The sequence below is a fragment of the Balaenoptera acutorostrata genome, chromosome 8, assembly GCF_949987535.1.
Source record: "Balaenoptera acutorostrata chromosome 8, mBalAcu1.1, whole genome shotgun sequence".
In the NCBI taxonomy this organism is placed as follows: Eukaryota; Metazoa; Chordata; class Mammalia; order Artiodactyla; family Balaenopteridae; genus Balaenoptera; species Balaenoptera acutorostrata.
Window position 1 is genome coordinate 75,720,250 of NC_080071.1, and position 27,534 is coordinate 75,747,783.

The 27,534-nt window shown below is 45.9% G+C and overlaps 2 protein-coding genes across 11 annotated transcripts in view; both read left to right on the forward strand.

Annotated features, from left to right (window-relative positions):
* STK36 (serine/threonine kinase 36) overlaps positions 1–18,593 on the forward strand; it is a 28,852-nt gene extending 10,259 nt beyond the window's left edge. For 8 of the 9 annotated variants that reach the window (XM_057550894.1, XM_007187927.2, XM_057550893.1 and 5 more), the window contains 19 exons: positions 93–280; positions 808–907; positions 2,358–2,504; positions 5,459–5,638; positions 6,581–6,678; positions 7,126–7,231; positions 8,959–9,109; positions 9,296–9,423; positions 9,954–10,058; positions 10,394–10,492; positions 10,577–10,665; positions 10,946–11,009; positions 11,203–11,313; positions 13,016–13,090; positions 13,517–13,691; positions 13,949–14,096; positions 14,328–14,475; positions 15,053–15,799; positions 17,034–18,593. In XM_057550894.1, coding sequence (XP_057406877.1) covers positions 93–280; positions 808–907; positions 2,358–2,504; positions 5,459–5,638; positions 6,581–6,678; positions 7,126–7,231; positions 8,959–9,109; positions 9,296–9,423; positions 9,954–10,058; positions 10,394–10,492; positions 10,577–10,665; positions 10,946–11,009; positions 11,203–11,313; positions 13,016–13,090; positions 13,517–13,691; positions 13,949–14,096; positions 14,328–14,475; positions 15,053–15,799; positions 17,034–17,177 — 3,003 coding nt within the window. In that variant the 3' untranslated portion in view covers positions 17,178–18,593. The remainder of the gene's footprint in view (positions 1–92; positions 281–807; positions 908–2,357; positions 2,505–5,458; positions 5,639–6,580; positions 6,679–7,125; positions 7,232–8,958; positions 9,110–9,295; positions 9,424–9,953; positions 10,059–10,393; positions 10,493–10,576; positions 10,666–10,945; positions 11,010–11,202; positions 11,314–13,015; positions 13,091–13,516; positions 13,692–13,948; positions 14,097–14,327; positions 14,476–15,052; positions 15,800–17,033) is intronic. The other variant, XM_057550899.1, reaches the window with a different exon arrangement.
* Positions 18,594–26,167: 7,574 nt separating this feature from the next.
* Positions 26,168–27,534, forward strand: part of TTLL4 (tubulin tyrosine ligase like 4) — a 37,618-nt gene continuing 36,251 nt past the window's right edge. For both annotated transcript variants that reach the window (XM_057550900.1, XM_007187932.3), the window contains exon 1: positions 26,168–26,429. The gene's annotated coding sequence lies outside the window, so the exon portion shown is untranslated. The remainder of the gene's footprint in view (positions 26,430–27,534) is intronic.

Genomic DNA, 27,534 nt, shown 5'->3' on the forward strand with positions numbered 1-27,534 from the left:
TGACTTTTTAGGGTTGGGAAAGGACCACGAATAGGATTCATAGTGCCTTATGACAACCAAATAGTTCTGACTCAGTGTCTCATTTCCCGCAGAAACACCAGAACACAGGACCTGCCCTCAAGCAAGAGGACAGGACCAGCAAGGTGGCTTCTGGCACAGCCTCTCTGCCCAGACTAAAGGCCACTCCTCAGGAACCAAGCCTCTTGACTGGGGTCTTAGGCTCAGAAATGAAGAGCAGCTGGGCTGAGTGGAAGGCTGGAGAAGCTTCCCCTGCACCTTGGTGAGGAGGGTAGAACCAGGATTTATAGGATGAGGTCGCTTGCAGATCTTTGGCTCCAGTCAAAGCAAATACAGCATGGTCCCTGTCACTCCCTACTGCCTAAATGTAGACAGGGCCCTGGGAGTCTTGAGTCCTGGGTGCCTGAACCCTAATTCCAGGTATTGATACTTTCCTGATTCATCAGGAAATGTGGAAGCTTTCCTTTCTCTATGTCTCAGTTGTATTGATACATTAACTGAAAAGGAAAGAGTCATCTCCACGCGAAAGGGAAGATTATTTGAGTTGAGAGCTATGGGTGAAAACCGCCAAGGTAGCTTTGAGAAGAAGATCCAAAGTGGGAGGGCAGTCAAGGATATGCATGTAGTGGACCTATCCTGTCCTGGCCAGATCCTAGAAGGAGGTCTCCTCTAGCCAATCCTATATGGCTTATTTTTCATTCCTATCTTGGATGTAGAGGGAGGGACAAGTTCATGAACTCTAAGCCTCACAGGTCTGGAACTCATCTTACTCCCTGCTTCCTCTGGCAGGGAAAACTGGATCACCCAGGATTGTGAGCGAGCATTCCCAGAGCTGAGGCCAGAGGTGGTGGGCCAGCAGAGCCTTGATGCAGTGGACCTAGAAAATGAGGTGAGACCTAGGGGCTCCTCCTGGCCTTGTCCCTGCCATGGGATATTGGGTCTTGGTAGATGTTTTCTGGAACAGTGATTCCCAACCCTCCAAGGAATAGCTCCCTTTGTTAAAAATTGCTTTCTTATTATTTATAGATTTTAATTGCATAGTATCTGAACATTAATTATCAAAAATTGGAGTACATAAGTAAAAAGGAAAGTCCCTCTTGAGCCTTATTTCAGTCCCAGAGGTGTCTGTCTCCTTCCAAACTTTTTGTTCTTTTACATATGTATGTATGTATATATATATATGTGTATGTATGTGTGTGTGTGTGTGTATATATATATATATATATATGTATATATATATATGCCTACATAGAATATATAGTTTGGCTGTTTTTACATTACTGAGTTCATACCATATGTATCGTTTTGCCTCATGCATCTCTTACATGATCTGTTCTAGAGATCTTTCTACATCTACTTCAGTCTTTTGTTTTTTTAGGGTTTTAACTTTTTATTTTGAAAACATTTCAAACTTAAAGAATAATTGTGAAAATAGAACCAAGAATTCTTATATACCCTTTCACCCAGATTCACCAATTGTTAAAATTCTTCCACGTTTGCTTTATGGTTCTCTTTCTCTCTATATGGACACATCATCTTTCTGAATCATTTTAGGGTAAGTTGCAGACATGCCCCTTTACTGCCAAATATACTTCAGTGCGTATTTGCTAAGATCAAGGTGATGCACTTGCACCACCTCAGTGCAATTATAGAAGTCAGAAATTTGACACTGATATGATTCTGTTACTTAATCTACAGTCCATATTTAGATTTTGCCAATTGCTCTGGTAACGTTCTTTATAGCAAAAACATGTTTTTCCCCCGGTCCACAATCCAATCCAGTGTTAAGCATTGCATTTAGTTGTTATGCTTCATTAGGCTCCTTTAATCTGAAACCGTTCCTACTCTTTCTTTGTCTTTCATGCTTGACAGTTTTTAGGTGCACAGGTCAGTTATTTTGTAGAATGTTCCTCAAATTGATACTTCCGCATAATTAGATTCGAGTCATGCATTTTTGGTGGGCACACTACATAAATGATGCATTGTCAGTACTACAATCTTTTTAACAACTTAGTATGTCCTAATATGGATGTGCCATGGTTGATTATTCCCTTACTGACTGGCTCTAGGACGTTTCCAATTTTTTTTATTATAAACCATGCAGTGGGCATCTTTCTAGGTGTCTCTTTATGCACACCTGCCAGTGTTCTCCAAGAGACTTTTCAAGACCCCTCACTTACTGCCAGCTCTACCTTTTTAAACGGGTGGCTGAAAAAAATACATCTGTGCCAAAGGAGTCACTGGCCTTTTGCAGTTACTTCATGATTCCCCAGGTTGGGAGCTACTACCCTTGAACCTGACACCCTCCTCCTGACCTCTTTCACTCCCTGATGCCTCAGGAGCCAGACAACGATGATGATGAGTGGCGGCACCTGCTAGAGACCACTGAGCCTGTGCCCGTCCAACTGAAGGCCCCTCTCGCCCTGCTGTGCAATCCCGACTTCTGCCAGCGCATCCAGAGTCAGCTGCATGAGGCTGGAGGGCAGGTAACCAGCAGGAGCATACCATGGATGAAACTGGAGACTGTTTTCGCAGATAAGGCATTAAAAAACGTTGATTGACATAAGGAGAAAGAAAGTTTGTCCCTTTCCTATTCTCTTTCACTCCTTCTGTTTAATTCAAGGAGATTTGCCAACCTCCTTTAGTAATACAGAAAGAGCAGACCTTGGGTTTTTCTTTCTGAAGGGAAAAGTATTCCTCTAGAGCAGGGATCAGCAAACTTTCTGATGGAACATTTTTAGGCACTGTTGTCCAAGAGGAAAAAATGGAGGATATCATGTAACTACTTCTATAATGAGAGAAAACACATTTCCACAAAATTTTTGACAAAATTAAAAATATGTAACAATTTAAGTGTGTAATATTTTCTAATGCAGGTATACTAATGAGAAGAATGAGATTCTTTTTTAGGGGATAACATCTTGCTTAATTGGTGTTCATAATTAGTATTCTCTCCTACAAAGCCTTTCCTTGCGTCTCTGAAATGGTGATCTTCTTTCCTGGGAACTCACCAAAATATGTTGCATGCATCTCTCTCTCTTTTCTTTAAAGTTTTTTTAAATTTAATTTAATTAATTAATTTATTTATTTAGGCTGCGTCAGGTCTTAGTTGCGTCATGTGGGATCTTTCGTTGCGGCAAGCGGGCTTCTCTCTAGTTGTGGCGTGTGGGCTCCAGGGCGCCTGGGCTCTGTAGTTTGCAGCACGTGGGCTCTCTCGTTGAGGTGCACGAGCTCAGAAGTTTTGGCGCGTGGGCTTAGTTGCCCCGCGGCATGTGGGATCTTTGTTCCCCGACCAGGGATCGCACCCGCATCCCCTGTGTTGGAAGGCAGATTCTTTACCACTGGAAAGAAGTCCCTTTTCTTTAAAGTTTTAAAAAATAAGTTTTAGTAAATTTACCAAGTTGTGAAATCATCACCATAATTCAGTTTTAGAATATTTTCATCACCCCAATAAGATCATTCTTAACTATTTACAGTTAATTATCATTCCCACTCCTAGTAACAGGAGACTACTTTCTATTATATTTGCGTTTTCTGAACATTTCATATAAATATGATCATACGATGTATAGTCTTTGTGTCTGGCTCCTTTCTCTTAGCATAATGTTTTTGAGGTTCATTCATGTTGTAGCATGTATCAATACTTAATTCCTTTTCATTGCTGATTAATATTCTGCTGTACGGATATATCACATTTTGTTTATCCATTCCACTAATTGATTGAAATTTGGATTGTTTCCAGTTTTTGGCTTTTATGAATAATGCTGCTGTGAACATCCATGAGGAAGCCTTTGTGTGGACATATGTTTTCATTTCTCTTGGGTGTATGCATAGGAGTGGAATTGCTGGGGCATATAGTAAATTTATGTTTAAGATTTTAAGAAACTGCTGAACTATTTATTTTCCAAAGTGGCCGCACCATTTTACATTCTCACCAGCAATGTATGAAGGTCCTCATTTCTCCACCTCCTTGCCAACATGTATTACTGTCTGTCTGTTTGAGTGTAGTCATTTTAGAGAGTGTGAAATAGTATCTCATTGCCATTTTAATTCACATTTTGCTAATGACTAATGTGAGCATCTTCTCATGTGCTTACCAGACATTTGTGTTAATATTTCTTCTTTGGTGAAATATCTAATCATTTCTTTGGCTCATTTTTAAGTTGGGTTGTTTTCTCTTGAGTTGTAAGAGTTCTCTGTATCTTCTGGATACAAGACCTTTATCAGATGTATGATTTGCAAATATTTTCTCCCAGTCTCTAATATGTCTTTTTATTCTCATAAGAATGTCTTTTGAAGCACAAAGGTTTTAAATTTTGAAGTCCAGTTACCATTTTTTTCCTTTGTGGATTATGCTTCTGGTGTTGTATCTGAGAAATCTTTTTTAAACCCAAAGTCTTGAAGATTTTCTCCTATGTTTTTTCTAAAAGCTTTCTAGACTTTTAGCTCTGACATTTAGGTCTCTGACCCATTATGAGTTGATTTTTGTATATATTGTGAGGTAGGGATGTAAGTTCTTCTTTTCGCATGTGGTTATGTAATCATCCCACCACCATTTGTTGAAAAGACTCTCCTTTCGCTCTTGAATTACCTTGGCACCCTGCACCTCTCTTTTGGCCCTTACCTGTCCTCCTTGTGTTGGATAATTTTTCAGTAGGGAAGGAGGTTAACAACTCTGCCTCCAGGATAAGACTTTCTGAGTTAGAATTCCAGCCAAACTACTGTGTGTGATTATGGACTACTTACTTAATCTATCTAGAAGCTTCAGTCTCCTGGTCTATAAAATGGGTAATTGTATTTACTTTACAATCACTAGGGTTATTGTAAAGATTAAGTGAGTAAATAAGTGAACAGATTCAGAACAGTGAGTAGCATATTGTAAAGCACTTGATGTAAACGTTCGTCTTCTTTTGAAGAATAACCTTTTAAAAAATAACCATTTAAAAATATAATACTGTCCTGTATAAGAATAAGTGGTAGGTAGAATCTGGCCTGCAGGTCATATTTTGTCAACCCCTGATCTAGAGTTGAATATAATATGTTTTGTCTATCTGGAGTTGAGCGACATTGTTTTGTGCCCATTGTTTTTAATTTTCAGAAATGTGTGTGTGTGGTTTCATTTTGTTTTAAGGTGAAGGGCTGGAGAAGGGAGGGAGCAGATAGGAATGTCACTGGGTCTGTCACTGACTGAGGGGAGGTGTTCCCCCCTCCCCCCGGTTTGGTCACCTCTAAGTCAGGTGACCTGGCCATCTATATTCCCCTTTCCTGGTACACTTTCTCTGTTTCTCTGTTCTCCTTTTCTGGGTTTTAGATTCCCAAAGAAAGGAATGAGAACATTTAGTCTGCTTTGTCAACATCTTGGGGACACTTGGTATCTGTGAATCTCCTTCCTTTACCTCTCATAATATCGATTACTGTCTCTTTCCCTTGTGTCACCCAGATCCTGAAAGGCGTGCTGGAGGGCGCTTCCTGTATCCTTCCTGTGCTCCGGGTCCTGAGCAGTCTTCTCTCCAGCTGCAGTGACTCTGTTCCCTTGTACTCCTTCTGCCGTGAGGCAGGGCTCCCCCGGCTGCTGCTCAGCCTCCTCCGACACAGCCAGGAGAGCAGCAGTCTCCAGCAGGTAAGCGCTGCGCCAGGAGCCTCTCGAGACTTACCAGAATTTCTTCTCTTTGGATTTCTTTTCTTTGAACTGCCATCTCTATTTGGCCCAACTGCCTTTTCTTTTCTTCTCCTCCTCTCTAGTTAGTAGATCATGAATTGCAAATTCTCATGCCTTCCGAGGCCAGGCAGGTAATGTCATCAGTGAAGTAGACTGTGTGTGACTATATGAATCAGTAGGAATGTGAGAAACTGAGATCTCGTGCTCAGTCGGAACGGGGCATCCTCTCCTCAGCGCCAGCTCACTGTTGCTAGGTGGGAATATGGGCTCAGTAGTACCAGATCCTGCAGTTTTCCAAGAAAAGCTAGAAATCCAGATTTTTATGTGCAATTTCCCAATATTTAGAGCACTGTGTTTTGAAAGGTAAAACCCTAGGCTTCACCGGACTGATTTTATAGAGCAGGGTACTGAAATTCAGAGATTAACTAACTCACACACAGGCACTGCCTTGTCAGTGGTCATGGAGATGATAAGCGGGAGAGCTAGGAGTGAGTCTCAGTGTCCACGTCCCTGTGCTGTGTCCCGACGCAGCTGAGCTGAGAGGCCGGAATGCAGAAATGTTTAACGTGGCCAAGGCTTGGCGGCTGGAAGCTGCACTCTGCTGATGAGTGTTAGTCTTGAGAGTTTTTAAGGAATTTAGAAAAGAATTTGAGCTATTTTGAAAAATAGAACCTCCTAAACTCCAAAATGCTGTTCAGGCCCAAACAAGACACATTTTCTGGCTGTTTACAGCACGTCGGCCGCCACTTTGTTACCTCTGGATCTCCTCTCTCTGTCCAAACGCTCTCTTCCCTCCTGTCCCTTTCTGTTTGCTCAGCCTGACTGGATATCTGACACCCTTTTCCCTTAGTCTTTGTTTCCATCCCCTACATTGCCCTAACTCTCTGTCCTCTTCCCTGGCAGCAATGTTGGTATGGGACCTTCTTACGGGACCTGATGGCTGTGATTCGGGCCTACTTTGCCTGCACCTTCAATCTGGAGAGGAGCCAGACAGGTGACAGGTGGGATGAGAGGCAGTTTTGCTCTGTTGGCCAGTTTGGCTTCAGTTTCTACCCCCATTTCTTCCCATCCCCATTAGGAAGAGGCTAAGTAAGGAGAAGCCGTGATTTGTGCCAGGTTTAGGGGTCAGCTGAGTGACCTCTTAGAGTCCACCTAGTCCTCTTAAGGACCCCGAGACTCCTCCAAGTTTGCCCACGGAATTTCAGCTTCTAAGGGTTAGCAGTCACACTAAATGGAAGGCTCAGGGTGTGAATAAGCTAGAGAAAATGCCAAAGAGGCCTGGAGGTATGTATGTGAGACTGTGTGTGTGTGTGTGAGGGGAGAGGGGAGAGAGCACTCTGATGAGTTCCTTTGCAGAGATTCTCCTACGTGCCCTGAACTGACCCATTCACAACATGTGGGCTTTTAGTAGAGAGATGAGAAGAAACCACGGACTCATTTTTTCCTAGCCTACAGGTATTTCAGGAGGCTGCCAACCTCTTTCTGGAGCTCTTGGGGAAAGTACTGGCCCAACCAGATGACTCCGAGCAGACTTTGCGGAGGGACAGCCTTATGGTAATCTGCTCCCCCTTCCAGATTTCTGTCTGTGGTTTTCCCTGTGTTTCTCCCATCCTCTTTCTTATGGCTCTGTAGGGTTAGATCGAGGTAATACAACGAATGTTTGTTGAATGCCAGCTATGTGCCGTATGCCATCTGAGTAAGAGAAAGTCCCCATCTTCAAGGGATCAGGGCTAGTCTAATAGGAGAGATGTGATCAAGGACAACAGTGTGAAAAGTACATTAGAACTTCACGTAAAATGCAGAAGCACCACTGAAGAAGACTAACGCTACTTGGAGGGTCATAGAAGAAATCTTTTTTTTTTTTTTGGACCCGCCACGCAGCATGTGGGATCTTAGTTCCCTGACCGGGGATTGAACCCGCGCCCCCTGCAGTGGAAGCACGGAGTCTTAACCACTGGACCACCAGGGAAGTCCCTAAGGGTCATAGAAGAAATCTTGAAAAAGGAAATCATCTCTGCTAGGATTTGAAGAATGCACAGAAGTTTGCCACGTGGTTGAGGCAGGAAAGTAGGGAGGACATTCCGGGTAGAAAGAGCAACCTATATTAAAGCCCAGAGGCATTAAGCAGTGTGGCCTATTTTACGGAACTACAAATAGAAGTATTTCTTCTTGAATAGACTTACAGATCAGCTAGTATTCCCAACCTTGTTTGTCCTACAGACTAGTAACCTATTTGGGTTCTCTGTCCTGGAATCTGGAGGTGAGGGATGGGAAGGGAGGCTTGAAAGAGAAAATAGTTGAGTTCTGACTGATCTCAGAGGAGACAGAGAGGAACATGTTCAAGGAAGGAGACAATTGCCTGGTTGTTGTTCAGACTGGAAACTGGGAGCACAGATCTGGGCTACATTCCTACTTCCAGCTAGCAGCTAGCAGTCCATTCAGTTTCTTCTCTTCTTTTTTAAATAAATTTATTTATTTATTTATTTTTGGCTGCATTGGGTCTTCATTGCTGCACACGGGCTTTCTCTAGTTGTGGCGAGCGGGGGCTACTCTTCCTTGCGGTGCGCGGGCTTCTCATTGCAGTGGCTTCTCTCGTTGTGGAGCATGGGCTCTAGGTGCGTGGGCTTCAGTAGTTGTGGCTCGTGGGCTCTAGAGCGCAGGCTCAGTAGTTGTGGCACTTGGGCTTAGTTGCTCCCCAGCATGTGGGATCTTCCCGGACCAGGGCTCGAACCCGTGTCCCGTGCATTGGCAGGTGGATTCTTAACCACTGCGCCACCAGGGAAGCCCAGTCTCTTCTCTTCTGAGAGCCCATTTTAACATCCCTCACCCTTTCCGGTCAGGAAGCTTTTAACATCTAATGTAAATTTTGGCCAGTAGTGACTCACATTATTGGTCAGCACTTCTCATATGTCATTGTGCACTGAGTAGCATGGGGAGTTTGGAATAAATTCCCCACCTCTCGAAATTCTGAATCATTGACTGGGTTGGGAAGGACCCATGAATCCCCAGGAATTCTTATACTCAGGGTCCACAGATAATGCTTTGAGAAACATCATCTAGGGAACAGCTGATCAGAATAAAAGGACACCTAAAATTCCTGTCCTTGAAATGTGAAGGCAGTTATATTGCACTTTCTGTGTGAGGAATACTTAGAGTTCACCAGCTGGTCCCCCTGGGTTTTTCTCCTCCTTTCTCAGGTTCTCTGGGAACTCCTGCTCCTTACCCTAAGTCCAGTCAGTTTTCTGATGTGCCTACTGTTAACCCTGCCTTGTCTCCCTTAGTGCTTTACTGTTCTGTGTGAAGCCATGGATGGGAACAGCTGGACCATCTCCAGAACTTTCTACTCCAGCCTGATGACCACACAGCGGGCTGTGTTGGACGGGCTCCTTCATGGCTTGACAGTTCCACAGCTCCCTTTCCACAGCCCCCCAGGTAACTGGATTGGGAAGGTAAGGTTCTCTCGACCTACTTGTCGAGTAGGTCCAGCTCTGCTCTTTCTCCTGCCATTACCTAGAATAGGCCTGGCATTTAGTGAGTGTTAAATAACTATGAACTGAGAGAAAGAACGGGGAATCTGAAACAACCAACGCCTTCCTGCATTCTTTGCCTTTCTCGCAGGAGCCCCCGAGGTGAGCCAGCCGCTTCGGGAGCAGAGTGAGGATCTGCCTGGAGCCATGTCCTCGGCACTGGCAGCCTTATGCGCTGCTCCTGTGGGGCTGCCTGGCTGCTGGGAAGCCAAGGAGCAGGTCTGAGCTACGATTTTTTTGTTCCTCTCCTCCCTGTTGCCAGAGTAGGGGAGGCTGGCCCAGCTTTTCAGAAAGGCAGAAAAACAAGCTTTTATGCCTCCCTTTACTCAGTACTTCCAGAAACAGATGCTCCCACTAGGTTTGGGTCACTTGTAGAACATGATGTAGCCAAAATCCCAGAGCCCTTGGCCAGCTGATTAGAGAGCTCGGTGACAAACTGCCCATGTGGTGGGGTAGCTGATCTGAAGCCACCAGTGATGCTTCCTCAAGGGTTCAAGATTCAGATTTCCTGCTCCCTTTTGGCTAGCAACACTTTCCTCTGTACCTGCCTGCAGTGGAACTTAACTAGGCCTTGCCTTTTGGTTCTCCACTGGCCATGAAGACTAGGAATGGAATGGGGGCTGAAGTTCCTGGTGAATCTGGGTAAGAGTGGCTAGCAAGGGGTTAAGAGTCCTGATTAGTTGGAGATAAGAGAGGAATGGGATTGGAATAATGGGAATGGGATTGAGTCTTCAGGTATGTCTCTACAGATCTCTCGGCATTTGGCAAACCAGCTCACTGAAGACAGCAACCAACTGAGGTCATCCCTCATCTCTGGCCTGCAGCATCCCATCCTGTGCCTACACCTTCTCAAGGTACTGCCTGCCCATTAACTCTTGGCCTTTCAGACTTCTTTGTCACCCAAGGACTAAGAGAGAGAGAAAGAGACACTGAGAGAAATGAGAGACACCCCCACTTGGAGGACCCCTTTCTGCTTTTAAAACTGTTCAGCCAGTCCTCAGCAGAACTGAGAAGTGTCCGCATCTCACAGTCTTTGAGCAAGAGGCAGAAGTGGCCTGAATTTCTCTAATAGCCCTAGTTGTGGATACTAGATCTGTCGAGAGGTTAGCCTGCTTTCAGCTGAGACTTTCAATCTAGGAGCCCAGGGGCTGCTCTGCCTCCCTGACAGACTCCTTCCCACTCCGTTTAGGTTCTCTACTCCTGCTGCCACGTCAGTGAGCCCCTGTGCCGTCTTCTAGGGCAAGAGCCCCTGGCCTTGGAGTCACTGTGGAAGTTGGTCCAGGGCAAGGTAGGCCAGCAGCAAATGGGCATCTCTTGGGGGCCCCACCATCTCAATCAGAGGAGCCTCTGGTATCTCGGGTTTCCTTTGTAGATAAAGGTAGTGGATTGGGAAGAGTCTGCTGAAGTGACACTGTACCTCCTCTCCCTTCTTGTCCTTCACCTCCAAGATCTGCCTTCTGGGTGAGTCATAAAGCAGGGTCTCTCCACTGAAATCTTCCACCCACATCGCTCACCCAGACGTGGATTGTGGGGAGTGACACCCTACAGCCTATCCTTAGGAGGGATTGGGACAGAGAGTGTGAGGGTTTCTGTACAAAGAAGAGACCTAGATTCCCACCAACTTTGTGCCTTGGAGGTGGACATGCAGCCTAGGTGGAGAGTGCCATCCAAGGGAGAGGGCAGGCCATGCAGCAGCCTCCTTTCACACTGCTACATGCCTTGATGTATCTCTTTATTCCAGAATGGAGAAGCTAGGCAGTGAAGTTGCTACTGTCTTTACCCATTCACATGTCGTCTCCCTTGTGGTGAGTTTTCAACCTTCATCTTCCTCCACTTTTCACCCTATCATCCCACTCTTCTGCAAGCAGGAGAGTCATTTCCTAATTTGCAGCTGTTTGTGAGGCATTCTTCTGGACCAAGACAGAAATAAATCCTCTCTGCCTGTCCCGAGTACCATTCAGATGCGGACATTCCTCCGCCTTGTCTAACTCTCCACAGAGCGCGGCAGCCTGTCTGCTGGGACAGCTTGGTCAGCAAGGGGTGACTTTTGACCTCCAGCCTGTGGAGTGGATTGCAGCTGCCACACATGCCCTGTCTGCCCCTGCGGAGGTGAGCTCTACCAGGGAATGCAGAGACGTGTTTTCTCTGAGTCAAATAAGGTCTGCGTTCAGGGAGAAAGACTGAAATGCCAGCAATCCTAGAGTAAACTAAGGAGTGTGAGAGAATCAAGGCGTCTTTCCTGTCCTATCCTTCTGCCCTCGGATAATAGATCCCTCTGAGCCCAGACTGTCAGGGCTTTAAGTTTGTTGTTAACTTGCAGGACCTCTGAAGGGGGAGGGGGAGGCAGTGTGTGTGTGTGTGTGTGTGTGTATATGTGTGTGTGTGTGTGTGTGTGTGTGTGTGTGTCTCACTCTCTCTCTCTCTCACTCTGGCACTTGCTTCCTGAAGGATCTCCCCTCCAGCCTCTCTCCTCTCCAGTCCATTTTCTTCACTGCCACCAAAGTGAGCTTTCGTAAAGGAAAACCTGCCCATTTGTTCAACCAGTAATTATTTCACACATAAATATAGTAGTGAGTACCAGGCACTAGTCTCAGCTCTGAGAATATAGTAGTGAAAGGAGAGACAAAAAAATCTCGCCCAGGGCTTCCCTGGTGGCGCAGTGGTTGAGAATCTGCCTGCTAATGCAGGGGACATGGGTTTGAGCCCTGGTCTGGGAAGTTCCCACATGCCGCGGAGCAACTAGGCCCGTGAGCCACAACTACTGAGCCTGCGCGTCTGGAGCCTGTGCTCCGCAACAAGAGAGGCCGTGATAGTGAGAGGCCCGCGCACCGCGATGAAGGGTGGTCCCCGCTTGCCACAACTAGAGAAAGCCCTCACACAGAAACGAAGACCCAACACAGCCAAAAATAAATTAAAAAAAAAAAAATCTCGCCCATGTGGAGCTTGTGTAAGTCCTCAGTGGCTTCCCACGGTTTCTGGGTTAATGTCTAAATTGGTTAGCAGGCTACTCAAAGCTCATCTGTTCCCTCTGGGCTCTCTAATCCTGCTCCACCAAAGAGTTAACATTTCCAAAGTTCACTGTGGTCTCTCACGACCTGCCTTTATGGAAGCTATGACCTCTCCCTTCCTCGTCTGCCTTTATGGAAGCTATGACCTCTCCCTTCCTCGTCTGCCTTTATGGAAGCTATGACCTCTCCCTTCCTCGTCTGCCTTTATGGAAGCTATGACCTCTCCCTTCCTTGTCTGCCTTTATGGAAGCTATGACCTCTCCCTTCCTCATCTCCCTTTTATTATTATTTTTTAAAATTTTATTTATTTATTTATTTTTTAACATCGTTATTGGAGTATAATTGCTTTACAATGGTGTGTTAGTTTCTGCTTTATAACAAAGTGAATCAGTTATACATATACATATGTCCCCATATCTCTTCCCTCTTGCATCTCCCTCCCTCCCCCTCATCTCCCTTTTAAATTTTTAATCCCATCAGTTTCCTACCTCCAAGAGGCAGAGTTGGCACTCTCAACTGTGTCCCCTTCCCTCTCCACAGCCCTCCCTCACAACTTCTCATGTAGCAAGCATCTTCCTAAACTGTAATGGTTTGGCTGCTTACCCTACTGACTGTGTGTCTTCAGGACAGAGTTAGTCATTGAACGAATAGGCAGGAGCCAAGACTCCTAAGTCCAAAAGAACTCTCCCCACTACACCAGGCTGAAGAAGAACTCCTTCTGCCTGACTTGGAGTTGGGAGCACAGGCCTGTGTGGTCACCTCACCCCTCTCAGATCTGCTCTCTTCCCACCTCTCTCCGACAGGTCCGGCTGACTCCACCGGGTGGCTGTGGATTCTATGATGGCCTCCTCATCCTTCTGCTGCAGCTGCTCACCCAGGTACAGCTGCATCCTAGGACGGATGGGAAGTACGGAGAGCTGCTTTGGGGAGCCACTGGCCAATAGGAAGGAAGAAGCAACACAGTCACCTCTCCTCTCAAAGCGCCTGTGATGGCCTTAAATTGGGCCCATCTGCCGTCAGTACGGACCCTTTAAGGGGAACCATTCAGCTGCATCCCTTGGGATTCAGTGGGATGAAAGCTGTAATTCCCTGGTTTCCAGTAGACATACACATGGGTTGAGAGGTCAGGGGTTAAGATGTGATAAGTGAGGGAACTGGGACAACAGGGAAATCCTAGGTGGGAAAACAGAAGGAATTATTTCTGGGACTCCTCTTCCTTGTAGGTCAGGGACAAGAGTGAAAAAAAGGCATTTTGACTCCTGTCTTGGACCTCCTCGTTTACCCTCATTCGATTTTGTCTCTAGCAGGGGAAGGGTAATCCGATAAGGGTCGTGGCTAGCTCAGAAATGTGGACCGTTCTGTGGCACCGCTTCTCCATGGTGCTGAGGCTCCCCGAGGAGGCATCTGTACAGGAAGAGGAGCAGTCACTGTCCAGTCCACAGAGCCCAGAGCCAGACTGGACGCTGATCTCACCCCAAGGTATCTTTCCAGCAGCACGGCCCCTTTTGTCGGGCCAGTGTGTTGATTCCTCTTCAAGAGGAAACAGCCTAGAACTGGGTTAGCCCATGGGATGGCTACTGCTGCTGCTGCCTGGGGAGAGGATGGCAGAGTCTATGCTGGAGCTGCTCAAGGACGGGGAAGGGACTGAACAGGTGGTAGCCCTGAGAGCCCTGGGGACGCAGGGGCATCCTGACCTCTTACCTGCTCCATTGGGTCTCCATTCTTGGTGTTTCCAGGCATGGCAGCCCTGCTGAGCCTGGCCGTGGCCACCTTTACCCAGGAACCCCAGTTATGCCTGAGCCACCTGTCTCAGCGTGGAAGTATCCTCATGTCCACCCTGAAGCATCTGCTTTCGCCCAGCTTCCTGCATCAACTGACCCAGGCGTGAGTTGGAGCTAGAGGAGGGAGACCAGAAAATTCAATGTTGGCTGTTGGGGGTAGGAGGAGGGGAAGGCAGGAGAGAAAGAGCTGACAGCTTGAGCTATGAGGCAAGAAATGGGATTACTGAGGTTGGGGAAGGAGAGCTGGACTAGGGAATTTGAGAAGAGTCGGCGGAAGAAAGCTAAAGAGTGGGTGCGCCAGACTGAGTATATCCTTCCACTCTCCCCTCCTTAGGCCTCAAGGGCCTGAGTTTCTCCCCGTCGTGGTGCTCTCTGTCTGTCAGCTCCTCTGCTTCCCCTTCGCCCTGGATGTGGACGCTGACCTCCTTGGAGGTGTCTTGGCTGACCTCACAGACTCAGAAGTCACAGCCCACCTGCTGCAGGTACTGGGGAAGCTACCCAGGCAGGAAGGTGGGAGAGGAAGGTGGCCCAACCTTGTGTACTCAAATTCACTTCCCGACAGCTCTGGGGCTCTCCCAGGCCCCTGTAGGAGTGCAGCACCTGGCTTGGTCTAAGAGTTGGAGTGGAGAAAGCATTCGGGCCTGAACAGAGGCATGTGGTTGGAGCTGGGCTGGTGCCTCTTCTCTCCATCAGTCCGATATCTGGATTCACTTGGAGCCCAGTGGGGCGGATATCTTAGTCTAGGCCCTGGAGACTCAGCTCCTCAGCTGGGAATCACTTCCTTGGAAATTGTTGGCATTAAGCAGTGAGCGGGTCTCTGAAGCAGAGAGACTAAGTCCTTGCAGAGCAAGGCATGGACTTGGGAAGGACCTGTTCTCCTGGGCTCCACGTTGTGTCTCACGTGCAGTGCTGTGGCTCAGGTCTTCCGGCTCTCTGTGGTATTCTCACCAGAGTTTGGCTTTTCTCTCTCCCAGATTGTGGGCTCCGTCTCGTTATCTAGCTGCAGTGTGTTCTCCCTCTCTCTGAGCTCTTTTGCCTGCACCCCTCCCCCTTCTCCAGGTCTGCCGCCACCATCTTCCACTGACACAAGCCGAGCTGCCCATCAGTCTGCTCACACGCCTGGCCCTCTCGGAGCCCCTCTCTCTCAATCAGTTTGTGAGCACAGTAGCCGCCTCCCCTACAACCACCATCTCATTCCTCTCAGCTGCCCTCCTGGGCGACCAGCCGCTGCTGACCTCTGACCTTCTCTCCCTCCTGGCCCACACCGCCCGGGTACTGTCTCCCAGCCATTTGTCCTTTATCCAAGAACTCCTGGCTGGCCCTGATGAATCCTATCGGACCCTGCGCAGCCTCCTGGGCCACCCAGAGAATTCTGTGCGGGCCCGTACTTACGGGCTCCTGGGACACTTGCTCCAGCACAGCGGAGCCCTGCGCAGGGCCCTGCAGAGCCAGCTAGGACTGCTCAACCTTTTGCTGCTGGGGCTTGGAGACCAGGACCCTGCTGTGCGGCGCGCTGCCAGCTTTGCTGTGGGCAATGCAGCCTACCAAGCTGGTCCCCTGGGGCCTGCCCTGGCAGCCGCGGTGCCCAGTATGACCCAGCTGCTTGGAGATCCTCAGGCTGGTATCCGGCGCAATGCCGCATCAGCTCTGGGCAACTTGGGGCCTGAGGGTTTGGGGGACGAGCTGTTACAGTGCCAAGTGCCCCAGCGGCTCCTAGAGGTGGCGTGTGGAGACCCCCAGCCAAATGTGAAGGAGGCTGCCCTCGTTGCCCTCCGGAGCCTCCGACAGGAGCCCTGCATCCATCAGGTACACCCGAGGGGACTTAGGAATCCCCATGATGGGGCTGGTTTTCACAACATTTTTCTGAGATAGTCTTTAAGGAATTGGGACATCTAGAAACCCAAGCTGTATCCTTCTCTGGGAGCAGGAAACCCAGGGGCCGTGACTTGGTCATGAGTTTTTCATCTAACATTTCGCACGTGGAGGAGGGAGGGGACCTGGAAGAGGGCTCCACTGGGCTAGGAGATGCCTGGGATCTCAAGGACCAGTGTTTCTCTCTTCTGGAGGCTGTGCAGGAGGGAGGTGAGGGAAGACTAGACGTTGAGGTATAGAGTGGTTTCATTCTGAGGGCCACGAAGGTGCTAACTATCTTTTCTAGCACTTACCATGTGAAAAGTACCATGCTAAGCATTTTACCTTTATTATCTGGTTTAAGCTTTGCTTCTCATTTTGCAGGCAATAAAACTGAGGCACAAAGAATTTAATAACTTGTCCAAGTTACAAAGCTAATATGTAGGATTGGACTTTTGAACTCAAGAGTCTAAGTCCAGAGCCCATGCTCTTTTTTTTTTCCTTTGGCCGTGCCACACGGCATGTGGGATCTTAGTTTCCTGACCAGGGATTGAACCTGTGGCCCCTGCAGTGAAAGCACGGAGTCTTAGCCACTGGACCACCAGGGAAGTTCCTAGAGCCCATGTTCTTAACCACTGCTTTACTCTGTTTTTTCTTTTTTCTGTTCAATTTTCAGTATATAAACAGCCCAATGGAAAAATCATACATCTACCTACGATAAAGCTAAACCTCCAAATTATAATAGTTCAATGTGGTAGCATTGGGTGGTTCATGCAGAAGAGAAGTTTTGACAGGATGGTTATGATATATATTAGAGTTTTTTGGCAATCTGTGTGGGGAAATAATAAAAGGGATTCTTGGTGGTAAGGAGGTCCAGACCCCTTACCTGGTCTAGATCCACAGCTGGGAGTCTCACCTTTTGGCTTACTTTTACTGCTGCATTTATTACCTCTTCCTGGGGACAAGTGCATGGCTCCTTTGGTGCCTTGGTTTCATGGTCTGTAACCAAAGAGAATGGAAATAGACCTCTGGTCCTGGTGATTCCTGTCTCCAAGGTCTTTTTCCCACACAACCTATTTTGAGTCCCCAAGAGCTCATTTTCTTTTTCTTCCTTTTCTAGAGTGGGAATTGCTGGGCCAAATCACAGTCCTCTGCATGTCGTGTTCTATCATCTCTCTCTATCCCACAGGTGCTGGTGTCCCTGGGTGCCAGTGAGAAATTAGCCTTGCTCTCTCTGGGGAATCAGTTACTGCCACATAGCAGTCCCAGGCTGGCCTCTGCCAAACACTGCAGGAAACTCATTCACCTCTTGAGGCCAACCCACAATACATGACCCCAGATTCCTGGAGTCCAGCCTCCAACCTTCATTGCCCTACTGTTGCCAACCCTTCCTTTTTCTGCTCTACAAGCCACCAACTCAACCAAGAGCTAAAGAGACTGAAAGAGATAAGCTGCCAATCAACTGATTTGAGAATGAGAACCTAGAAGAGATTTATGTATAAAGCTCCTTCTTTCCCCCAGATTCAGGATGATTTCAGCCAGTAAACTTCATTGTTGTTGGTGCCAGAGGAGATTCCTTTCTTCTGTACATCAGGGGGTCTTTTCTCCAATAATGTGCCTTTAAACCCAAGGGACATGCCTCCTGGACCTTAGGGAGACACCTTCTACCTGCGAGGTCTCTTCCTTTCTGGAGCTCCTGAAATCTTCCCAGCAGGTTCTTGTTTTAGATGCAATGGTCCCAGGACAGTGATGAAGACAGAGTCTGCCTCTAGGGGATAGCCTGCTGTGGGGATAAATGCCATCAGTCCCTGTTATGGAGGGCTCCCCAGCCTGTAGCCCCCATTCCCATCCATTGGTGGGGATGGGAGTGAACCTTTTCTTTCTTCCTTCCTTCCTCCCTCCCTCTTTCCTTACTTCCTTTCCCTTCCCTCCCTCCCTCCCTCCCTCTCTCCTTCCTTTTTTCTTTTTTTTTTTTTTAACCCTACTTGGAGCTGCCAGGGTAAAGAGTTGAGAGGTTCAGCTCTTTTAGCTGATGTGTGATGCTGGAAGCACTGGTTTTCTGTTCACAGAAGATCCTGGTTTGGGAGCTTATTTATATCTTTTCCTGCCTTCCAGCTTCCTCCATCCCAGATGAGCTGCATGTGATCACCTACTTCCAAGCCAGGGCCAGTGGAGCTGAAATAGGAAAGGATAGGATTAAACAGAGGGATAAATTGGATTGCTTTCTGATCTCAGGCTTAGTGACTAGTTTTAATATTTGGTGGAGTTTCAATGTATAGGGAAGCCCAGCTGCTTTAGAAGGATGGCTGTTTATGGAGATTGTGCAGTTTACCAGAAAGGGATGTTTGGCAGGCCCATTGGTTAGAAGCATAATCCATCCTGGAAAGCTTAAACCTTCACTCACTGGATAGCTTGCAACCAGCTTCCCAGAGCCCTAATTTCTCCATCTGTAACATAGGGAGACTACTTTTTGTCCTTCCTTAAATTCCACTTGTTTTAGAAATGAAAGATGAGTAAGGTGCCTTTATTTTTATAAAGAATTCATTTAGACCTCATCTTCATTGCCCACTGTCTGTGTTTATATTTTGGCAAAAATAACATTTTTTTCTAGAGACCACCATAATTTCCTCCTATCCAGATTATTTCAGTTCAGTTCAATATATATTTATTTATTTGTTTGTTTTTTTAAAGTTGTTTATTGAAGTATAGTTGAATTACAATGTGTTAATTACTGCTGTACAGCAGTGACTCAGTTATACATACATATATACATTCTTTTTCATATTCTTTTTTTTTCTTTTTATAAATTTATTTATTTATTTATTTATTTTTGGCTGTGTTGGGTCTTCGTTTCTGTGTGAGGGCTTTCTGTAGTTGCGGCGAGCGGGGGCCACTCTTCATTGCGATGCGCGGGCCTCTCACTGTTGCGGCCTCTCTTGTTGCGGAGCACAGGCTCCAGACGCACAGGCTCAGTAGTTGTGGCTCACGGGCCCAGTTGCTCCGCGGCAGGTGGGATCCTCCCAGACCAGGGCTCGAACCCGTGTCCCCCGCACTGGCAGGCGGACTCTCAACCACTGCACCACCAGGGAAGCCCTCATATTCTTTTGTATTATGGTTTGTCACAGGATATTAAATATAGTTCCCTGTGCTATACAGTAGGACCTTGTTGTTTATCCATTCTATATATACCAGTTTGCATCTGCTAATCCCAAATTCCCAATCCAACCCTCTCCCAGGCCCCTCCCCCTTGGCAACCACCAGTCTATTTTCTACAACGTATATTTATTGAGGCCTTTCTATATGCCAGATACTATTCTAGGCACTGGAGATAAAGCAATGCCTGTTTGTCATAGAGTTTCCATTCTGGTTGGGGAGACAGTGGGCTTATTAAAAGGAGTGAATTGCAGACTCCCCCTGGTGGCACAGCAGTTAAGAATCCACCTGCCAGGGCTTCCCTGGTGGCGCAGTGGTTAAGAATCCGCCTGCCAATGCAGGGGACACGGGTTCGTGCCCCAGTCCGGGAAGATCCCACATGCCGTGGAGTGGCTAGGCCCGTGAGCCACAACTACTGAGCCTGCGCGTCTGGAGCCTGTGCTCCACAACGGGAGAGGCCGCGACAGTGAGAGGCCCGCGCACCGCGATGAAGAGTGGCCCCCGCTCGCCGCAACTGGAGGAAGCCCTCGCACAGAAACAAAGACCCAACACAGCCAAAAATAAATAAATTTATTAAAAAAAAAGAATCCACCTGCCAATGCAGGGGACATGGGTTGGGGCCCTGGTCGGGGAAGATCCCACATGCCTTGGAGCAGCTAAGCCCGTGCGCCACAACTACTGAAGCCCGCATGCCTAGATCCCGTGCTCTGCAACAAGGGAAGCCACCGCAATGAGAAGCCCGTACACCGCAACGAAGAGTAGCCCCTGCTCGCCGCAGCTAGAGAAAGCCTGTGCGCAGCAACAAAGACTCAACCCAGCCAAAAATAAATAAATAAATAAAATATTAAATTACTTAAAACTTTTTAAAAAAATGAAGTTTTTAGTATGTAGGAATGTGATAAAAGCTTCAGAGAAATATAAAGCAGGAAGGGGGGGATGAGGAGTGCTGAGTTGGATAGCCAGGGCAGACCTCACTTAGAAGGTGACATTTGAACAAAGACATTTGAACAAAGCAGTGCAGCTCTCTGAGGGAAAAGACTATGCAGGGAGAATGGTCTTCAAAGGCCATTGGAGTATGGCCATATGGAAGTATGCCTGGAGTGCTTGAGGAGCTATGAGGAGGCCAGTTTGGATGGAAAAAGTGAAGAAGGGGGAGAACAGTAGGAAACGAGGACAGGAAGGTAATGGGGACCAGATGTAGGCCTTAAAGACCTTACATTTTACGTAGAGTAGGGATCTATTGGAGAGTTGGATCAGAGGAGTTCTGAGATCTACCTTATATTCTAAAAGATTGTTCTTCCTTCTTGTATTGTGATGGACAGTGAGGAATGGGGGAGGATGGGAAGTAGGGTGGGCAGTTAGGAGGCTATTGTAATAATCCACATGAGAGATAATGGTGTCCTGGACTGGAGTGGTACCAATGGAGTGGTGAAAAGTAGTCAGATTTTGAATATATTTTGAAGATGGAACAAATAAGTTTTCTTGACTGATTGGATGTGAGAGTGTAACAAAGGAAAGCAGTCAAGGATGACTCCATGGTTTTTGGCCCGAGCAACTGGAAGGATGGAATTGCCATTAACTGAAATTGGGAAGGCTGTTAGTGAGTGGAGTGGTAGTGGGTGGGAAAACTCTAGTTTTGAACGTTAAGTCTATTAGCTGGAAATTTTCAAACGTACACAAAAGTAGAGAGATTAGTTCAGTGAACCCCATCACCACTTCGATAGCTACCATATCTATTCTTTTTTTAACTTAAGTATTTTGAAACAAATCCTGGGCAACATATGTTATCCATGAGTACATCGGAATGTATCTCTGACAAATCAGAAATTTTATTTTTCACAAAACCACAGTACTTCACTAAGACCTGTCTGGATTAACACAAATATTTATGCAGTATTGTGTTTTTAAATCTGGATTTTTTTTTTCCTAAAAGGTAAACTAGGGGGAATTACCTTGTAAAGGAATTATTTGCTTTTTCCAAATAATTTGTTAAACACTAGCTTGAAATATTTAGCTTATCTGGTATGTAAACAATTTAATGTAGAGAAATTAAATTTACATCCAAACTTTTTAGGCTATTGCATCAAGCAATAATTAATAATTTTATGAGGAAGCATAATAAGAAAAATGTTCACATCCTTGTGAGCATACAATCTAAAGGATTAGAAATATGTAAACAGGGGCTTCCCTGGTGGCGCAGTGGCTAAGAATCCGCCTGCCAATGCAGGGGACACAGGTTCGAGCCCTGGTCCAGGAAGATCCCACAAGCTGCGGAGCAACTAAGCCCGTGCGCCACAACTACTGAAGCCCAGCGCCACAACTACTGAAGCCCAGCGCCACAACTACTGAAGACCACACGCCTAGAGCCGGTGGTCTGCAACAAGAAAAGCCACCGCAATGTGAAGCCCACACACGGCAACGAAGAGTAGCCCCCCACCTCCCGCTGCAACTAGAGAAAGTCCGCATGCAGCAACGAAGCCCCAACGCAGCCAAAAAGAAAAGAAATATGTAAAAATATGTAAACAGTTTTACATCTAGCAATTATCACACAAAGTGCTGAGAGGATTTGGAATGAAAGTCTGAGTAGTGCCTGGAATTTAGAGAATGTCTGGAAGGTTTGAGCATTTGTGCTTGTTTTGAGTGCATATGTATTTTAACTTTTGGGGAGGGGAGTAGGAACTTAAAGTTTTTGAACACATAAAAGTAGAGAGATGGCATGCTAAACCCCCCAATACCCTGATCCCACAAATTCAGCTGTTATCAACATTTTATCACACTGGTTCTACCTATTCCCTTGCTTAATTTTGTCATTGCTGTATTTTTAAATAAGCATTTTTTGGAAATAATTTAAAATTTAAAGAAAAGTTGTAAGAACAGTACAAAGAACTCCCATATACCCTTCACCCAGATTCACTAACTGTTAACATTTTGCCACAATTGGTTTTATCATATTTTTCTGAACCATTTGGGAGTAAGTTGAAAATACCATGCCCCTTTACCTTTAAAAAACTTGTGTTTCTTAAGATCAAGGATATTTACTTATATAACCACAGTATAATTAATGGGATTAATGAAATCAGGAAATTCAACACTGATATAATACTATTAACTAATCTACAGCCCATATTCAGATATTGCCAATTGTTCCAATAATGTTCTTTATACCAATTTTTCTCCTGGTCCAGGATCCAACCCAAGATCATGCTTTGTGTTTGGTTATGATATCTCTTTTGCCTCTAACCTAGAACCATTCCCCATCCTTCCTTTCTTTTACGATAGTGATTGATATTGAGTATATCTGATGTTTCTTTGTGATTTGAGTATATCTGATGTTTGGGTATATCTGATTTTTTTGTGTGATTTGATTCCAGTTATACATTTTTGGCAGAAACACTATATAAGTGATGATGTGTCCTCTTAGTACATCATTTCTGGAGGCCGATGATGTTGCGTTTTCCCATTATTGGTGAAGTTACCTCTGATGACTTGGTTAAGGTGGGCTAGGCAGATTTCTGTTGCTGTTTTTTTTTTTTTTTTAACTAGACTTTATATTTTAGAACAGTTTTAGATTTAAAGAAAAATCAAACAGATAGTGCAGAGAGTTCATATATTATACCTTGCCCCTACACACAATTTCCCCTATTATTAACATCTTACATTATTTTGATACATTTGTTACAATCAGTGAACCAGTATTGATATACAGTTGACCCTTGAAAAACACAGGGCTTGGGGGTGCCGACCCTCGCACAATGGAAAATCCGAGTATAACTTTACAGTCAGCCCTCCATATCCGAGGATTCAACCAACTGTGGATTATTTAGTACTGTAGTATGTATTTATTGAAAAAAATTCGCATGTAAGTGGATCCATGTGGTTTATCAAACTCGTGTTGTTCAAGGGTGAACTGTATTATCAACTAAAACCTGTATTTTATTCAGATTTCCTTAATTCTTACCTAATTTCCTTTTTCTGTTCCAAGATCTCATTACACATCATTTAGCTGTCCTTGGGCTCCTCTGGCTCTAACAGTTTCTTAGAAGTTTCTTGTTTTTGAGGACCTTGACAATTTTTTTTTTGAACATCTTTATTGGAGTATAATTGCTTTACAGTGTTATGTTAGTTTCTGCTGTATAACAAAGTGAATCAGCTATATGCATACGTATATCCCCATATCCCCTCCCTCTTGCATCTCCCTCCCACCCTCCTTATCCCACCCCTCTAGGTGGTCACAAAGCACCAAGCTGATCTCCCTGTGCCATGCAGCTACTTCCCACTAGCTATCTATTTTACATTTGGTAGTGTATATATGTCCATGCCACTCTCTCACTTTGTCCCAGCTTACCCTTCCCCCTCCCCGTGTCCTCAAGTCCATTCTCTACCTCTGTGTCTTTATTCCTGTCCTGCCCCTAGGTTCATCGGAACCTTTTTTTTTTTTTTTTTTTTTAGATTCCATATATATGTGTTAGCATACAGTATTTGTTTTTCTCTTTCTGACTTACTTCACTCTGTATGACAGACTCTAGGTCCATCCACCTCACTACAGATAACTCAATTTCGTTTCTTTTTATGGCTGAGTAATATTCCATTGTATATATGTGCCACATCTTCTTTATCCATTCATCTGTCAATGGACACTTAGGTTGCTTCCATGTCCTGGCTATTGTAAATAGTGCTGCAATGAACATTGTGACCTTCACAATTTTGAGAAGTACTGGTCAGGTATTTTGTAGGATGCTCCTCTACTGGAACTTGCCTGGTGTTTCTCATGCCTAGACTGGAATTATGGGTTTTGGGGCGGAAGATCACAAAAGTAAAATGCCATTTTCATCATATATCAAGGGCATATACTATGTACATGACTTAGGACTTGGTGTTGACCTTGATCACCTGGCAGAAGTGATGTTTGTCAGATTTTTCTACTGTTACTACTTTTGCCCTACTCCACCTCGCTTTCCATACTGTACTCTTTGGAAAGAAGTCACTCTGCACAGCCCAAACTTAAGGAATGGAGGTTATACTCCCCCTCCTTTAGGGCTGAGTATCTACATAATTTGGGGGGAATTTTTCTGCATAGGAGATTTGTCTCTTTATCACATTTGTGAATATATTCAACCATTTATTTATATCAGGGACTCATGGATATTTTATACTTTGGGTCATAAACCGCTATTTATTTAATTTTATTGCTCAAATTGTTCGAGCTTTGGTCATTGGGAGTTCTTGCAGTTAGCTCCTGTGACATACACCCACCAATCTGTTTTTTTGTTTGTTTAAGGAACACTTTCTTTCTGGCACTACCAGATGCTTCAGGCTCATTTTGTATATTTCCTGTCCCAGTCTGAGAATCAGCCATTTCTCTAGGGAGCGCTGGTTCCTTGTAATGTAGTGGTATTAGAAACTAAGACCTGGATGCTACCTGTGCTCGTTGCTACTAGGGTGTTTGCTGTAGTATTTTAAAGCGAAAGCAATCCCCTGGCATCATGTTGTTTAATACCTTACAGTGTCTGTAAAAAATAAGGATATCTTCTTAAAAGATGTCAAAATGTCAAAATGTCCTGTGGCTGCCAGAAAAAATTACCACAAATTTAGTGACTTAAAACAACAGAAATTCTCTCACAGTTCTGGAAGCCAGAATTCTGAAATCAGGCTGTCTGAAGAACCCCATTCCCTCAGAATGTTCTAAGGAAGAATCCATTCTTGCCTCTTCTACTTTCTGGTAGCCCCAGGCATTCCTCTTCACTCTGATCTGTACCTCCTTGGTCACACTGCCTCTTCCTTTTTTCTGTGTATTCTCTATGTCTGTCCCATCTCCCTCTGCCTCACTAGGGACACTTGTTATTGGGTTTAGGGCCCACCCAGATAATCCGGAAAAATTCCTTAATCCTTTCAAGATCATCCTCTCAAAATCCTCAATCACATATTTTGCCATATAAAGTAATATTTACAGGTTCCTGGAATTAACACAAGGATATATTGGGGGGGGGTCGCCATTCAGTAAACTACAATAACTAAAAAAATTAATAATGATTTCTTAACGTTATCTATGTTAATATTCCCCCATCCATGTTCAGATTTCTCTATTGTCTCAAAAGTATCTTTTTTGCAGTTGGCTTATTTGAATCAGGATCTAAACAAGGTCCACTCATTGATGTAATTATGTCTCTTAAGTCTCATGATATAGAACACCTCACTCTTTTTTTATACTCTGAAATTGTCAGAGAAATTAGGTCATTCCCCTATACATTGGCCTACATTCTGGATTGGTCAAATGGCTTTCTTGTGACGACGTTTCTCTTTATTTCCTGAAAACTGGAAGTTGGAGCCAAAAGTTTGATTAAGATTCAGATTCAACTGATTTTTAGACAAAAATACACTACTTCCTAAGTATTAATGTGTAGTTCAAATTGCATCACATCATGAGACATAATTTATAGCTGCCCCACATTTCATGATCTAAGATTGATTAAAATATACAAGTGATAGCAAATGTCCTTTCAGTGTAAAAGTCCCCCATCAACCCTCTAATGATTTTAGCATTTATCAATGACTGTTGCCTAAATTAAATATTTATCAGCATCTTTGTTCTGGTCCCGATTATTTTCCTTAGGTTAGTTTCATCTTTTACTGTCCCCTTTATTTCTGTACCAGACTATTTAGAAAAGTTCTTTTCACCCTCCAGCTCTCTTGAGATCTCCAAATCCATTAGGTCTAGGGACATCTGAGACTGAGGGGGTACAATCTGTCTTGCCTGGCGAGATAATTAATTGAGTCAGTGTTTCCTGAAGTTCACACTTGGAGCCCAGGAAGCAGGTGGTTGTAATTGGAGCCTGTTGGGTGGGTGGGGTTAGGGGAAGGTGGGTAGAGGGAAGCATGGCGGATCTGGCGATCTCTCCTTTCCTGGGGTCAAACTCAAAGGCTTACTGGAAGGAACTACAAGAAAATTCTTTAATAAAGCCTGAGCTCTTAGATTTTAGAGGAGAGAATTAAGGCACGGCCGAAGAAAGAGTCCATAGGGGTTAGGTAGAATCAAGGTATAGCGGGTCCTGGAGCGCCAGAGCTTAACCTTTCAGGGATTTAACCTTGAGACTACATCTCCCAGAATCCCACTCGGCGAGTCCCACCCCCCCGTTGAAGCGATTGCGTGTGCGCGAGCCCTGTGACCGCCTGCCCTCCCAAACTCCACAATCCCGGAGATTCCGCGCGCCTGCCTCCGTCCCGCTGGGATCGCCCCTTCAGGCCCTCAGTCCGTCCGCTGGGGGCGCGCGCAGTGCGTGGCTGGTGGCAGCGGTGCCGGTGGCTGAGAGCGCGGGCCGTGTGGCCGTGCGTGGTTGCTAGGGGCGCCTGAGGCCGCCCGCTCGCCCGGAAGGAAGGCCAAGGGAGGAAGAAGCCCGGAGCCGGCGCCCAGCCGGGGCGAAGCTGAGTCCGCTGGGTGAGTGTGGCCGCGGAGCCGGGAAAACGACCCTCCGCCGCGCCGACTCTCCCGCCCCTCCCTCTGCCCGAGTCCTTTCACGCGGCCCCCAGCCCTCTGGCCGCTCCTGCCCCAGCCCTGCTTCCTGCCCGCCACCTCTCCATCCCCTGGGAGGAGAGGGGGCCGCGTCCTCCCACCCTACCAGGACTTCGCGCCTCTTCGGAACCCTTCTCCACCCCCCCGTCCGCCCCCTTCCCCGCCACGCCCAGTGAACTTAGTCGCCCCGCCTCTGGGTGCCCCGAACCCTGCAGCACCCTCTCACCCTGGGCCTCCGTGCCTCGTCTTTCCCGCTCCGCTGCAGTTTAAATTCTCCCTGCTTGGGTGTGAGCCCAAGCTCCTCTCAGGCCTCACGGCTGAATTTTACATGGATACCCACTTTTTAACTTCCCCATCTTCACTATCTGTAGAGAAATACTTTCCTAAACTGTAGAGATTCAAACAGCATTCGAGATACTGTGGAATTGAATTCTTCATGTATCCATACATCCATTACCTCATTTAATCATTCAACAATTTTTAATAAACATCGACAAATATTTAGTGAGCCAGGGCACTGTGGAAGGCCCGGCGGGGCAGGGGGAGATACAGTGGTGAGCAAGGCAGGCGTGTTTTCACGGAGCTTATAGTCTAGGGGAGATTTTAATCAGGTAAACAGCATTTGCCATATGTGTGGTGTGTGTTCTGATAGAACATTAGAAGGATATTTAACCCAAATTTACTTGGAAAACTATATTATCCCCATTCCCTGGTCTTCACATTCGCATTCTGGATCTAGAAAATGTTTTAATCTTTCCTTTTTTAGGTAGGTATCCCTGCTCTCTCAGTTACTCCAGATCCCATCTTCCTTAACGTCATTACCTGTTGATTTAGCCAGTCAACGAGTAGCTGGGAGACCCTTTTGGACAGTGTTCTATCCCATCCTTAATTTCTTGCAATAAATACTGAGGCACTGTTTGCATAAAAACCACTCACTTGGTGCCCGTAAAGTTACCAGCTGCTTATTGATTGGGCTGAATGGAGCATTGAAAAATTATCAAGTGTTTTCTGGGAATAAAGAGGTGAGAGG